Source organism: Dasypus novemcinctus, chromosome 17 (genome assembly GCF_030445035.2).
Source record: "Dasypus novemcinctus isolate mDasNov1 chromosome 17, mDasNov1.1.hap2, whole genome shotgun sequence".
NCBI classification, from domain to species: Eukaryota; Metazoa; Chordata; class Mammalia; order Cingulata; family Dasypodidae; genus Dasypus; species Dasypus novemcinctus.
In genome coordinates, this window is record NC_080689.1 from 44734108 (window position 1) to 44750557 (window position 16450).

Genomic DNA, 16450 nt, shown 5'->3' on the forward strand with positions numbered 1-16450 from the left:
ACATGGCCAGCTCCACACGGGTCAAAGAGGCCCGGGCCTCACCATTCTTTTTTCTTCTTCTTTCCTTCCCATCTTTAACCTAAACTCTCTTCCCTGTGCCAGCCAAAATCCCAGAAATTAAATGGGATTACATTTAGAACCCCTTTTCAATGCAAAGAAGACTGACCTTGAGAGATGGCTAAAAATACAGATTTCCATGCCTCTCTCCCAGGGACAGGTCTGGGGTGAGATCTAAGAATCCTTATTTTAAAAGAATAGTCCTAGGTGATTCTTTTAAATCAATTTTGAAAAACTGACTTTAGTTGGTTAAAAGGCAGTGGGAAATGTCATCAGAGTATGGACCTTCCAAGGTCTACACATCTACGCCAAAGGATGACAATTCTTATCATATCCTCTCAATCACCACCCCCTAACCTCCCCTACTGTCTCAGAAGAAGCACTGCTTAGAACTGTCAAGGGTAAATGTAAAAGCTCCTCGGGGAGAGACCACAGAGCTAGCATAAGAATATTTGAAACAGAATGAAGTGTCAAATGGCAGGGCCAAAAAAGCCTATATACAGCCAACTTTAATTTTTCAACCACGTACTTTGTAATATTATAAGAAATATTTCTTGATCATTTCTGCATGGTTTATAGTTTCATTTCTTTGAGACATTATTAATGCCTCTATTTAAAGCCAGATTAGCTTAAAAGAATTCCATAAAAGGTCTGTCCAAACCTGGAATGGGCTTGAGAAGACACACTAAGGTCAGTTTCTCAAATTTGATCTTTCCTCATTGGAAAATGGGAAAACCCTGTCTATATCAGGATTATTAATATGAATAATTTCTTAATGAGCTTGTTATGTGCCAGTACTATGCTAAGCATTTTTCATAGATTAACTCATAACTATCTTATGAGGTAGGTATTATCCCATGAGGAAACTAAGGTTCAAAGAGAAAATTTACTCAAAAATCACTTAGAAGTAAAGCAATTCAAATCCTAAGACTGCCCAAATCTAAAACATGCCACATATGAAATAGCATGGACACATTAGAAAAGAAAGCAGTTTTACTACTTTGCTTCCCAAGCTTCTCCCCTGTGGCACTGTATTTATCTAGACATCCGTCTTAGACTCCTAAATAAGTCAGTCTTCTCCCCATCTGATTCCCAAAGATTCCTCCTTGGTCCCTGTCTCAAATCACCATCCAGAATGTATATCCATCAACTAATTATTCACTTCTATTCGTGCCTGAGCTACAACTTGAAGTGCAGAGCGAACTACTCATTATACATCATGCTGTCATTTTAATGCAGCATATAAAATTGTAGAAATTTCTTGTCTTGTATATACGTTAGTTCAATTCCCATAAGGATGCTTCAGTTTTTTCCCCAGCAAATTCTCTGGATGAACCCTAACATTCTCAATTTATTGGGTTAGTTTGCCAATTAAGTGATAGATACAAAAAGATGTGATCATTTTCATCTCTACCTACCTTTACCTTAGTGGCATTCCTCTAACCAAACCTTAAAATATATTCTCACTCTTTCTCTTGGGAGGATATGAAAAGGCCATGAGCTGACTGACTGGCCCTCCTTTCCATACTTGTTTACCCTTGGTTTGAAAGACAATGCATTTCCTGATTCTCTATTTCTTTCCAATTGCTTATTCTTTTTTGTAATAGATCTTCCTTTTTTTAAAGATTTATTTATTTCTCTCCCCCACCCCCCATCCCGGTTGTCTGTTCTCTGTGTCTATTTGCTGCGTCGTCGTCTTTGTCCGCTTCTGTTGTTGACAGTGGCACAGGAATCTGTGTTTCTTTTTGTTGTGTCATCTTGTGTCAGCTCTCCGTGTGGGAGGCGCCATTCTTAGGCAGGCTGCACTTTCTTTCGCGCAGGGCAGTTCTTCTTATGGGGAGCACTTCTTGTGTGTGGAGCTCCCTACGTACAAGACACCCCTGCGTGGCAGGGCACTCCTTGCGTGCATCAGCACTGCACATGGCCCAGCTCCACAAGGGTCAAGGAGGCCCGGTGTTTGAACTGTGGACCTCCTATGTAGTAGACGGACGCTCTAACCACTGGGCCAAGTCCACTTCCCAGATTTTCCTTTTTCTTGATTACAAACACTTAATTCATTAGGCATGTCCTATCAATTCTATTTTCAACATATAAATCAAATCCATTATCCTCTTTCCATCACCAATGCCATCACCCTAATCCATTCCAACATTATTTCTTGCTTTGAATATGATGTATCTCCCAACTAGTCTCCCCCACTTAGGTTACTATTGTTCTGCAATTTTACAAAATGATTTTACTAAGTATTCTGGATGTCATTCCTCTGCTGAAAACCCTTCAAAAACTTTCAACTGCATTTGCCTAGGCTCTGTTCTTTTCTCAATTTATATATACTCTCTTCTTACAGTTAAAATATCATTTGGTGAATCTCAAATTAGGATTCGCTGCCAGAAACTCTTACCCTTTCTCAGAGGTTCACAGTAAGACCTTTCCATTTTTTTTTCCAATACTTTTTTTTTTTAGGAGGTACCAGGAATTGAATCCAGGATCTTGCATATGGGAAGCAGGCACTCAACCACTGAGCTACATCCACTCCCTAATGAGAGCTGGTTTCTTCGTTTGTTTGCGTGTTTTTTTTTTCAGGAGGGACCAGGGATTGAATCCAGGACCTCGTACATGGGAAGGAGGTGCTCAACCACTGAGTTACATACACTTCCATTTAGTTTACTATGACTTCAGAGCCTAACTGAAAAAAGCAAGGCATAGAATAGTGTATAAAATTCTTCCATTTTATGCCTATAAAGGAAAGAATATATATGCGTGTTTGTGTGAATATTTGCTTATATAAGCATAAAATCTCTGGGAAGATATACAAGAAACTGAAAACATGGGTGGCCTCTAGCAAGGTAACTGTACAAAGTCCAGAATGGGAAGAAGATCTCATTAAATACCTTTTACATTTTTAACCATGTGAATGTATTACCCTTTTCAAACTGAACAGTTTGTTTCGTTTTGTTTTTAAATAAACAAGCCCCCAAACCAAATGATAATTGTAAACCTGCTTCCTTTCTCAACTTCCTAGTTTTTGGAGAGAACCACCATTTTCCTGGCTCCAAGATTCAAAAACACCAGTGACCTTTAATTCCTTCCCATTCATACTTAATCATTCATGAAATCTCCTAGCACTTTCTTGAAAATATACTGGAATTCTTTTCAATTCGATTTACTACTTTCATTTTCTCATATCTGCATTATTGCAAAAAGTCTTTACTACCTAAAACTCTTCTGCTCCACCTCCCCTCCCACACACACACCAATTCATTTTCCATGATGTTACCACACTTGCTTCCTAAAATACAGTATCACTTTCATCATGTGAGGACTTTACTCAAGAACTTAAAATGACTCCCTTTTGTTTAGTAAACCAAGCTTTCACACAAGAAACTTCTGCTACAAATAAGCTTAATGCCTTTTTTAGTAAGTATACTATTTCCTTTTCTACTGCAGGTCCTTCAACAAACCACACCAAGGAGAGTAAAGCTATTCATAATGGTGCCAATCCACATCATTCTCTCTCCTCCCTGTCTACTGCCCAAGTCTATGGAATATGAATTCACTATGTATTATATTTTGCATTGGCATATACTTGCTTTATAGTCTTGCTCAAGAAACTTAACCTCTCTGTGAAAACATTTTCTGTAAATGTTTTCATGGGTTTTCAATGAGTATTGGCTTATCTGTAAAATGTTTTCATGGGTTTTCAATGAGTATTGGCTTAAACAAAACTTTTTAATATCATTCATAATTGTTTCACTGTCTTGTCTGCCAATAAAACCAAGGACAAGGACATACCTATAGTTACCTCCTAATCCCAACAGCACACAACAGTTAAATATAAAAGGCACACATCCTTATGTCTGCTTTTGATTTAGTCAAGATCAATGAGGTCGTTTCAAACAACTTAAAATTTCAACAAATAAATCAGGCCATTTATTTCATGTTGCACCATATAATAATTTCTCTTTCCAATGTGTTCCTTCAAGTACTTAACAAGTTTACTGGCTCTTCTAGATATGTATCTTGTCTCCTTCCCTTTAACTACTTTAGTACTGTGCAGAGTAAGCAAGAAACTGATATGAATGTCATCTGACATTCAACTTGACTCATTCTAATTTTGAGCCCACAATTCGGTACTTTGCTATAAAAAAGGATATATTTTGGGTCCACATTCAGTACTTAGCTCTACTGCAATGGTCAAAGAATGTTCAATATTCCTTTCCGGAATTACTCATTATATTTTAATATAAACTATGAGTGTCTCATTTATGCATCAAGTTTTCTATTAAAACCCCACCAATAAACATACTTCAAATAAATTTTGGAAATGAACAGCTTTCTAGAGTAATTTATTGGCTAACACAAATGAAACATTTAAAGAAAATATTCTAATGAATTTTAAAAATATATTAACTTGTGTAACTTGGCAAAAATGCAAATGAACATCAAGATTATGGTAAAAATATTAAAAGCCCTTTCATTACAAAGAAACTAAATTTAACATAACCTCTAAATGACTGACTTCTATTAGAAAAATGCACTCAATTTAAACAAAAAATAAAGGGGAAAAAAGTGACCCCATTCATACAGGTTTTTCATTCTTACATACAAAGCTTACCCATACCCTTCTCATGGCCAGAGTTACCATATACTTTTGTTATTTAAAAAAAACAACACTATGGATAAAAGGCCTAACAGTATATTTTTTAAGTGTTAGTTACAGGGTACATTTTACCAATAATATAAAATTTTTAATAAAGCATTTTTGTGCCAATACTTTATATATTTAGTGTATACAAAACGCTAGTTATCTAAAATTAATTTTTCTAGCAGAGTTACATATGAAACTACGTCCCACAATTTTAAAAAATTTCTAAATATTCACAGAACCATTGTGTAGTTTGGGACTTATGATGGGATATGATTTTATATGCAAACCTCCACCATAATAATAGTTTTTCAGTACCAGCAACAGTTAAAGGACCTTGTACCTAATCTGAGAGTCCATATTACAGCTAATTAGTAAGGAATTCTAATGGCTTAATTCTACTTATATTCATACAGATGGGGGGGAAATCCAAATGATCAAAAAATATTATTTCTTTTCTCACAAAAAAAGCAAGCAAGCAAGCAAACAAACCTAAAAGGCAATTTGTTACAGAGATAGAGTAACCATGTGCCTGGCCGACTTAGAAATTAAACTTACTAAAATGTCTACCTTAAAACATTTAAGGTATAAGAAGCATCTTCAGGTGTTCAATTCAGGGTAAATGTTTAATAGATTCTCCATCAAAAAAGAACAACATTTTCTAAGCAGAGGAAAAAGCTGTCAGTTGAATGTTGAAATTTTTTAAATATTTCAAAAGTACTGAATAAATTGCATACATAAAATAATTGTTTAAAAGACATTTACTATTAATGAACTGCGCGATGTTACTCCTCCAACTGTGAAGTATTTGTTTCTGGGTATCCGAATTTTCATTAATGGACCTTGAAGATACGTTATAAATATAATCCTAAAACAATTTTTCCTTCAAAAGTATGTGCCAAATTCACTTTACCACCCACCACAGGAAATAATCCAAATGTCTAACAATAGGTGTATATTATATATTATAATACTATACAGTGAATTTTAAAAAAACTGTATGTATACTGTTAACATGAATAAATCTGCAAACTAATGTTGAGTGAAAAAGGCAAGCTGAATACATGAATACAATATCAATTGCATAAAGTTTAAAAACACAAAAAACACTACATATTGTTTATAGATACATACATATGCAGAAAAGTATAAAAACACATACAGAAACAATACGTATGAACTTCTTAATAGTGATTATCTTTAGCAAGGATGGAGAACGGACGGAATGGGGTAGGTACAAAGTGGACTTCAACTTTATCCATAACTTTCAACATTACAAAAAACTTGAAACAAATATGGTATACTGTTAACATTTGTTTACAATCTGGTGGTGTTACACAGATCCCCATTTCATAATTCTGTTATTTTCTATTTTGAAATATTTCATAATAAAAAGGAAAACATTCAGTCTAAAGAAAAAGTTGAATCACCGTTGCCATATTCAGAGTAAATAAGCAGACATGTCAAAACACAATTAACACAGGTCTTCTTTCCCCAAATAAGACAATATTAACAGAAGAGATTACATACAGTAATGGACATTTTCATAAAATATCCTTTGATTATATTTAAAACACATAACAATTAATGAAAAGGGTTTAAACACTTCTACTCCAAAAACTCTACCTTTGCTGTGTCAAACGATCTAATTTCACACCACAAACAGGTCTTCCTTATTTTAAATAGTACCCCTTTGAATTTTCTTTTATGCCATTTCCTTTTTATGTGATTCAGAATAAAAAGTTTACTGTACAGGGTACAGAAGAGACCTAACTATAATTAAGACTAATGAATACACTGTATTCTAATTTCTAATATAAACTAAGAATGGCTTGATTCAAACAAGATAAACTACCACCAGTACAGATGCTGCAGTGTGACACTTGTAACCTGCAAGGGAAATAGACATGGTCTGTAGCTTTATCTAACATGTTTTTCTTGTCAGGAAAGCTTTCCCATCTTTGTGAGATTAATACTCCTTGATCACAGATGAAGTCTTTCAAATTAAAGATAAACAACTACTTGCCTGCTGTTTCTGATATGCAGTGTTTGGATTTATCTTTGATTCCAAGAGTAGTGATCCTGAAAGATATAAAATAATACAACGTAAATTTCACTATATAAAATCTTGAATAAAAAACAGGACTATATGTTTAAAATAAAATATCATAGTGAACCCTAATGTAAACTATGGACTATAGTTAATTATAATTATTTTGTTTCAACAATTGTAACATAGGTACCACACTAAGGCAAAGTGCTAATAGGAAAAACTGTGAGGTGGGGGTATGGAAATACTCTGTATCTTCTGTATGATTTTTCTCTAAAGCTACATCCTAATTTAAAAACAAAACAAAACAAAAAAACACCTTTCCATGCCATTTCATGCCAATGTGTATTTCAATTCACATCTCTCTGTGTAAATCTAGGCTTAATGTTTAATTTAGAATAGAATCTTTATCCCCATACATCCTTTAATACAAAAGTCCATCTAAGATCAACATTCAAACACAAGAAAAGGAGGAAAACTAAATGGCTATTAAACTTTTATTGAAATGAAATTTTAAGGTCTAAATGACCACTTGGAGCCAAGCTCTTAAACAAAGTTACTTTATTGCATTTCCAGTTTAACAAACAAATTACAAAGGACCACGACAGGACTTAGTACACAAACTGCAGTACTGTATTTATCCTTATTGTGTCAAGTGTTCCTCATGTAGGAATGACCACGACTTTTTAAAATAAAAGAGAAAGTGTAAAATAAGTTGAAGATATGTTTAAGATCGTTATTTTTCTATTACCTACACATACCATTTGCTCAAACCGAGACGCTCCGATTACACTGTAAAAGGTGTTTAATTATACCTCTATGTTTTGTAATTTTGAAATACTTAACGACTCGTACTATAAGCCAATGAATACAAGTTTACAATCTGCTCTGGCGTCCCAATTTATTTATGGTGTAAAGAAATCACTTATCCACAGCACTCTTTACAAAAGCTGCCTTGAGGGATCCCGGACTAAAAAACGTATGCTCTGCGTTCATGTATGGTTGCAACAGTCTGCACCAACCCCAGGAAAAGGTGTCTTTCATTCCCCTCAGCACCTGTCGACTGTGGCAACTGTACCCGTTAATGAAACCCGGTTATTAAAAAAAAAAAAAAAAAAAAAAAAAACCAAGAAAAGTTCCACCTCTTGTACCAAACATATAATTGATAAGGAACTTCCTCCCTTTTCTCTCACACCCTCCCCTCTTCAAAAAAAAGAGCTACTGGAGAGGAAGGGGTCAAGTCCCTAATATGGATGGGGGCGGGGGTACAGAGAATTGGCTACCGATAGAGGGTAAAGCCGGACAAAGTAGTTTGTTTTTAACCATTCAGAAGTACAGGCACAAAACCAATGCACTGTCCCGAGAGGAGTGGTAACGGGAATCGGGCCCAGGGCCTAAAACCCAGGGTTCTCGCCAAACGGGAAGCACTGTCCCCTATTGTACCGTTCTCATAACCTTACCGTCGGACTCTGCCCGAACCAAAAGCGACATCCCCTTGAGCTCCTCCACATACGTGGAGGAGACGTGCCCGGTGCCTCGGTCGTCCCATTGCCGGTCTTCGTTCAGGGTATACACCTTCACTCGCCGCCGCGTATCCGACATGGTGACGGCTGCCCCCACCGTTCCAGCCGCCGCCTCCTCGTTCGCCTCGAACGCGCCTCTCACTCTTGAAAGACGGTAGCAGCCGTGGCGGCATGGGCGGCGGCGGGGGCTCCGAGGAGGCCCGAGTTCACCATGGCTCCAAGGATTCAGCCGCGGTAAGGAGTGACAAGAGCCACCAAGATTCCTCCGCTCGGAGGCTCGGCAACCTCTCACTTCACCCCCACACACACCCACTCTCCCCTCCCTTTGCCCGCCAGAGAGCTCGCTCGCTGTGCCACCGCCGCTACCGCCGCCGCGGTAACCACTACAGAACCGCCATCTTGTAACCCGATTCTCTCTGCCTTTCTCTTCCTCCTCCAGCAGGCTCGCACGGGATGTCCTAGCAGGGGCTACGGCGGCCGAAGAGCCCAACACGCGGCGCCTCCGCTTCTGCACGCGCTTGCCGAGCCTACAGGGCTTGGCGTTCTTTTATATCTGGATCCAACGCAGGGGGTGAGGGGGGGGGGACCTAAGTGGGACTTCCTCTTCTCTCGCCCCGCCTGCTGGCGCAGGATCTCGACCGTGATCGCGTTTCTCGCGAGTTCTGTGTTTCAGCCGGCAGCGAGAGGCTCCGCTGCGGGGAGCGGTGGGCTTTGTACGGTTGGTGGTGGTGGGCGGTGTGTGACTAGCGTGGGGTTCAGCTTAGAGGGAAAGCCAAACAAACGTGGGAGGCGCTCAGCCTTGGATGGTACTAACCCCGAGCAAAAATGAAGGAAAGGAGCGCTCCTAATGGAACTCTCCCTGTCAGCCTATGGGAGAAGAGGTGTTAAACCTTGTTCTGTGAAAATGAAGAAACTATGGGTCCTTTAAGGCGACCCGAAACCTAGTAAAATTCTTTGTGGAGTTGAGCGTCTGCTTAAGCATCAAGAAGTTTTCTGTGTATCTCCAGGTAATTTTAACGGACAAAAGTGTGCTGACAATTTCCTATTTCCCGCCAAAGCGTTTCGTCGCTAGGCTCTCAGTAGCTGGTTATTGAAAAGGATACTTTATACGCTTCGTAAAAATACAGTACTCTTCTTGTGTTTGGGCCCTGGGAAAATAAATCTTCACATAAGTATAGGGAAATGGTAGGGAGCTATCTGGGGAACGTATCTTAAAAGCATTGTTTTGATTTTTTTTTTCTTTTTTTTAAAGAATCTCTGCGGGCATTTACTGTTATTCATTGGGATGTCTTCCGCACATAAAAAACGTAGAAGTAATTCTCTCGGTATCCACGCCAACTACCAAACATCACATTAATTGCACGGTGGATACAAGTTACGCACTAGGCAGGAATAGAGTATCTTTTATTTCAGTTCCCGTTCGTGGTAGAACCCCTTTATTCGTTTTTATTCTGCCACCTGTTCTTTACAACCAATTAGCCTGAAAAAGTAAAAATTGAGGAGGCGCACGTGTTGACCCTGCAGTGGCTCTTGGGAATTGTAGTCATTCCTTTTCAATGGGCTTGTCAAAACGTGCTTGTGTTTTAATCTAACCACTTATGTGTGGACACCCGTTAGCACCCTTTAGCGATACATTTAAAAACGTGGAACAGTGCCTTACACAAAGGAGGCACGTGATAAAAATAAATTCTAATTTCGAAGTCGGGATTCATAGCTTTTTTTTTCTTTAATTCTAAAGGGGATCTCCAGAATTGTGAGTTAATTAATTGAACTCAGTGGTTACAGTATACGTAATAATAGGGCCCAATAGCTGCTGTGATTGATGTGGACAATGTATTTTGAGCCCAGATAAAAATAATATTTCTGTCTTGGAAGGATCGGGGAAAGCGTCACACAGTTAACTTTTGAGCCTGCTGTGAGTTACGGGCTGGGTGAGACTTTGGCTTGCAATGGTATTCAAGGCAGAGGGAATAGTTTGAAAAAGTCAAGATGTTACTGGTTTCAAAGAATTTAGAATTTGAAGGAATGAGAACTATAGAGTAGTCACTAACACTGTACGAGTTAAGAGGTCAATATCCCACAAATAGATCTAACCATGGAGAAAACTGAATATAAATTATTTCCTGTATATGTTCAATCATTCAACAAATATTTATGTGGCACATACTATGTTCTACACAGTGAATAAAATAAAAAAGTCCTTTTTCTCATGGGGCTTATATTCTAGTCTAGGAAGACAATAAAGAAATATGTGCCAGGTACCGATGCATGTCATTACAAAAAAATAGAGTAGCAAAAGGTTAGAGTGGGAGTTTGGGAAGGGTGATGCTGTTTGCAAAGAATGGTGAAGGAGTCCCAGTGCAGGATGCAGTTAGCTGTGCATTTCTCCTGGGAGTGAGAGAGAGCCAGGAATAGCTAACCGCAAGTGCACAGGCCTTGAGATTGCAGCATACTTAGTGAGTGAGAGGAAAAGCCAAGAAGTCAGTGTGACTGGAGTGGGTGAGAAAAGGGGTAAATGGTAATAAAAAAGGTCAGGGAATAAAGAGAGGCAGACAGTTGGGCCTTTAATTTTCACTTTTGTTGCAAACTCATTGGAGAATTTTCAGCTAAGACATGACGTGATCTGACTAATATTTCAGAAGTATTGTTGCCATCCTCCCTTCACTCTTTCTTTTCTAATATTCTAAGGTCTAGGGATCCAGAGAAATTGCGGAACACAGATAAACACCTGGGAATTATCTCTGCCCCTTGCTAAATCCTCAGGCATACTGTGGTAGCTTGGAGCTATATATACTAGAAAAATGTGTTTTAAAATTAATCCATTCCTGTGAGTGTGAAACCTTGTAACTAGGACCTTCTGTGAGGTTACTTCACTTAAGTGTGACCCTGCTGAATCAGGATGTCTTAATCCTATTACTGCAGACCTTTTAGGGAAGGCCACAGATAGAAAGCCAGAAGGAGCAGCCAGAAGCTAAAAGTCAACAGAATGGAAAGAGAAGGGAGAGGCTTCCATGTGCATTGCCATGTGTCAGAGTAACCAAGGATTGAGGTTCACTGGCAGCTAGTCCCAGAATGCTAGAGTATTTTGGGAGAACTCATTAGCTTGACAATACCTTGATTTTGGACCTGTCCTCAAAACCATGAGCCAGTAAAATCCCCTTATTTAATCCAGACCATTGCATGGTATTTTCTTTAGCAAAAAGGAAATTAAAACACACACCTTCTCCCTTTTTCTCTTTATCCAGGTTACAGAGATTCATTTTCCCATCTGTTGTATACAACAGGCCTAGGCTCATCCCTAACACTTGCAGAGCCCAGGATGAGTACAAATAAAGGACCACATACCATAAGTCTAAATATTTTCAAGTTTCAAATCAAGCTAACAAACTGTTAAAATATATTCTTTCCTCCTACCTTTGATAACTTGCACAAATATGTTTTCATAATAACCCGGGAGCCAGATTCAAATTTAAAACTCTTGGCCCCTTACTAGGGTTTAGCTCTTATTGCTATCATTTTTAACTTGGTGGTAGACAGGTGCAGATATGGAAGGGGTGGAATCATTTGTCAAGGACTTAGGGAGATAAGACAGCAAACATTCACCTATAAAGAAGATGAAGTACAATGTTTTGCTATAGCCAAGAAAGGATTCAAAATTGAGAGGAAAGGCGGTGGACTTGGCCCAGTGGTTAGGGCGTCCGTCTACCACATGGGATGTCCGTGGTTCAAACCCTGGCCCTCCTTGACCCGTGTGGAGCTGGCCCATGTACAATGCTGATGCGCGCAAGGAGTGCCCTGCCATGCAGGGGTGTCCCCCGCATAGGGGAGCCCCACGCGCAAGGAGTGTGCCCCACAAGGAGAGGAGCCCAGTGTGAAAGAAAGTGCAGCCTGCCCGGGAGTGGTGCCACACACACAGAGAGCTGACACAACAAAAAGAAACACAGATTCCCATGCTACTGACAACAGAAGCAGACAAAGAAGACGCAGCAAATATACTCAGAGAACAGACAACCAGGGTGGGGGGGCAGGGGAGAAAAATAAATAAATAAATAATTAAATCTTTAAAAAGAAAATTGAGAGGGAAAAAAAAAATCCTTGACCCCTCAGAGTTTTAGAGTCTCCCTCTGGGAGAGCTAGTCCCCTCTCCCTCCTTCCAGTCCTTATCATGGTCCCCTTCTCTCCTCACCTCTTGGCTCTAAGCTGCATTGCAATGGCCCTCAACCCTTATGCGCGGTGATACTCAGCCTTCTGTCCAAGCTCTGTCTACACTCTGTAAATATAGTCCACCCCTGGTCACCCCTTAGGACAGAACTGAAGAAGAGGACTGTGCAGAGCCTGGAAGCAAGCTTGGGCTTTTCGGGTAGGGAATTCCGGGGTGCCTAGAACATGATCTACAAAGAGGAAAGTGAGTTCTAGGTGGACACATCCCTCAGTCCTGTGGATTTCTTACCCTGGGGGGAGGGATGTGGGCCAAACCTGGAGCAGGACCCTTAGAGGCACAGACCCAGTGCAGGAGTTATCTTGCTCTGGTCTCAGGTTAGTACTGCCAGCAATGTCATGTTTTCCCCAGCAAGGTTCTTTTTTTCAGTGAGTCATACAAGGTTCACTCCAAGGACTGCCACCCAAAGGATCCCACAATCTCCCTTCTTTATTTTGTTTGTTTGTTTTTAGTAGGTAAGGCCTTTACACGTATAGAACACAAAAGACACAGAAGGGTATACAGTGAAAAGCAGGTCTCTGTCTAGTTCCTGTTTCTAGCCACTCATATTTCCTCTATACATACATAGCGTATGTTGCCAGAGGAGGTCCAGTTTTGAAGTCACACAGTGTCCAGAGTTGGAAGAGCCTGTGCTTGGTTTAGTATTCTGCTAGCACAGTCTTGAAAATTTTTTTTTAAGATTTATTTATTTATTTCTCCCCTCTCCCTCCATTGTCTGCTCTCTGTGTCCATTTGCTGTGTGTTCTTCTGTGTCTGCTTATATTCTCATTAGGCGGCTCCAGGAACCAATCCTGGGACCTTCCAGAGTGGGAGAGAGGCCATCATTCTCTTATGACCCCTCAGCTCCCTGGTCTGCTGCATCTCTTATTATCTCTCCTCTGTGTCTCTTTTTGTTGCATCATCTTGCTGTGCCAGCTCTCTGCACAGGCCAGCACTCCTGCATGGGGCAGCACTCCTGAACAGGATAGCACTTCTGCATGGGGCAGTATTCCATGCAGGCCAGCACTCTGCACAGGCCAGCACTCCACGTGGGCCATCTTGCCATACGGGCCAGCTTGCCATCACCAGGAGGACCTGGGCATTGAACCCTGGACCTGCTGTATGGTAAATGAGAGCCCAATTGCTTAAGCCACATCCGCTTCCTTTGAAATTCTTAATATATGACTAAGTGGCTCTACATTTTCATTTTGCACTGGGCCTGACAAAGTCTACCTTCTAGATACTCTACACATATGCAAGTAAATACTTATCTATATCTACCTATAGATAGATAGATATAGATACTATTTACTACACAACCACCTCTACCACCTTTTCTTACACAAATAATAAAACACTGTCCTGTATTCTTTTTTTTTTTTTTTTTAACTTAAAAGATGTTGGGGATGATTCAGGTCAGTGTATACGGAGCTGACTCATTCTACTTAATGGCTACATTGTATTCTGTTGTACTGTTATTTAACCAGTCTCTTGTTTATGTATATTTGAGTCCTTTCTAATAGTTTGCAATTTCAAACAATAAAGTTTTTAAAAAATTATCTCTACGGAGTAAACTGGGTTTTCATTCTCATTGCCTCAGGTCCTTTTTGAATTGTGAGGCTTTCTTTCTGTTTATACCCTTCTCATTTCTTTTAGGTGTTTTCATGACATTTCTCTAGAATGTTTTGTGAAACCTTCTCTTAGATGTTTTTATGAAAGAACTAGTATGAAAGTTCTATTTGCTTTATGCATTCTTTGTTCCCTTTTAAACTGATTTATCTTTCAGACTTCTTATTTAAATAAACAATCAAAACTGGTAACCTAGATCGTCTTCACTTACAGTCCTATTTCTTTCCTCCTTCACAGCCAAACTGTTTAAGAGTTATTTATACTCTCTTCATTTCCTCACCTCTCACTCCTCCTCATTTAAGCTACTTTTAGCTTCCATCAACCACCCCTCACCAAAAAAATCTGGATAAACACCCCCCCCCCCCCCCCCCCCCGCAAGTTCTCTATGTTGCTAATGTCAATGAACATTTTCAATCCATTCTATTTAATCTAAGTTGCCATTGACACTTTGGCCACTTCCTTCCAGAAACACTTTATTCCCTTTGCTGTCTTGACAAACACTCTTGGCTTTCCATCCAGCTCTCAGATGGCTGTGTTACTTGCAGTCTCATTCTTCTCTATCTAACCATTAATGCTAGGAGTTGCCCACAGCCCAAGTCCTAGATTCTCTTTTCTTCTCACTGCAGACTCTTCCCCTAAGTGATTTAAACTACATTCCTGGCTTAAATTATCACTTATATTCACAAATTTTTATCTTTGGGCCAGACCTACTTACAGAATTCCAGACTAATATATCTAAATGCCTAAAGGACACGTGAGATGTCTGAATAGTATCTCAAATTCCACATGTCCAAAACTAAATCAGTTTTTTTCTCTTCTTTATTTCTGGCTCTCTTCCATATTCTCTATTTTGGTGAATATTCAAGCCAGCAACCAGGAAATCATCCTTAAATCATTGATTTATTGTTTTAAATTTATATTTATTGAGAGCTTGTTATATGCTAGATAATTGTTTTAGGTGCTTTACATGTCTTTTTTTTTTCTCGCCCACAGGCGGCTCCCTCATTTCTTTGCTCATTGTTTATTTTTCTCTCATTATCTGTTTTGTTTTTCTTTAGGAGGCACCAGGAACTGAACCTGGGATCTTCCATGTGAGATGTGGGCACTCAACTGCTTGATCCACATCCTCTACTGCTGCATTCAGCTCACAATAGCTTGGCTCGAAGGGAAGGCAATGCAGAAATAAAGGGAGAGACCCAAGAAGGGAGACAAACCTGGGACCAGGTGACTCATATCTTCTGGAACTGAGAGACTCAACCCTAGTTTTCCCATTGCATTTATTGGGAAACTACCAAGCAGCTGTTTGCTATTAGAACTGTAACATCATTTACAATAACAGGGAACAACTGCAACATCTGCAATAGAACAGGTGTAACATTTACAATAATGAACAGGTAAGCCAGTTTCCCACAACACTCTCTCTTTACATTCTTTTTAAAAATTCTTTGCAACTACCCTATCCAATCACTACCAAGTTCTGTTGGTCCATCTGCTTCTCTTCCTACCTAGTGGCACCATCTTACCAACCATTATCTCTTACCTCTGTTAGAACCAAGGTGTGCCTGTAGGGAAGTATTATATTCCCACCCCATAATCTCAACCAGCCCTCCTAACCTCTATCTCCTCCCTATTTTTTTATATGGACAGTTGATGAACAGTTTTAAACTTCCCACTTTATACCATTCCAACAAGTTTGCAGCTCTAAATTTTCCACCAGAGATATACTGGGGCCACTGAAACTGAGGCCAGTTACCTGCACTAGCAGGGCACCACACCTAGCCAGTAAGGGGATGGGGGAGGGCCAGCAAAGGTATTACAAGAGCCTACTGTTTTGTTTTTAACTGTTTTAGCTTTATTGAGATACAATTCACATACTGTATGATTAGCCCATGTACATGTATGGAGGGGCATTGTACAAAACAACTCCATCCCTCATGCTCACAGGGTAAAGTTTCAACCAGCATTAGCCGCCCTGCATACCAGGTGCCTTCTGATTAAGTAAATATTCCTTCATTCCTTGAGGCGTGGCTAGGGCCCTTAAAACACTTTTTATGCTGTTCACAGGAAACAAGAGGAGAAGGAAGAAAGGGCAGAAGCAAGGTTTGCACGTGAGAAAATATCTCCCTTACAAACTGTTATTTCATTTTGTTATTTCATACAAATTAAGTAATTCTGTCATATATTAGCTGTGTTTTATTTTCCTGACCACTGAAACAAATATCATGCAATGGGTTGCCTTAAACAGTGGGAGTTTATTGCCTCACAGTTTTGAGGCTAGCAGAAGTCCAAAATCAAAGCATTATCGAATTGATGCTTTCTCCCAGAAGATTGTGGCATTCTGGAGCTGG

General features: G+C 39.5%; 1 protein-coding gene across 2 annotated transcripts in view; it reads right to left on the minus strand.

The window, feature by feature from the left end:
- The window catches only part of PPP4R3B (protein phosphatase 4 regulatory subunit 3B), a 111265-nt gene extending 102249 nt beyond the window's left edge, over window positions 1–9016 (minus strand). The window contains exons 1-2 of one of the 2 annotated variants that reach the window (XM_058278595.1): window positions 8213–9016; window positions 6729–6784 (exon numbers count right to left, since the gene is read on the minus strand). In XM_058278595.1, coding sequence (XP_058134578.1) covers window positions 6729–6784; window positions 8213–8354 — 198 coding nt within the window. In that variant the 5' untranslated portion in view covers window positions 8355–9016. The remainder of the gene's footprint in view (window positions 1–6728; window positions 6785–8212) is intronic. The other variant, XM_058278596.1, reaches the window with a different exon arrangement.
- Window positions 9017–16450: the final 7434 nt, after the last annotated feature.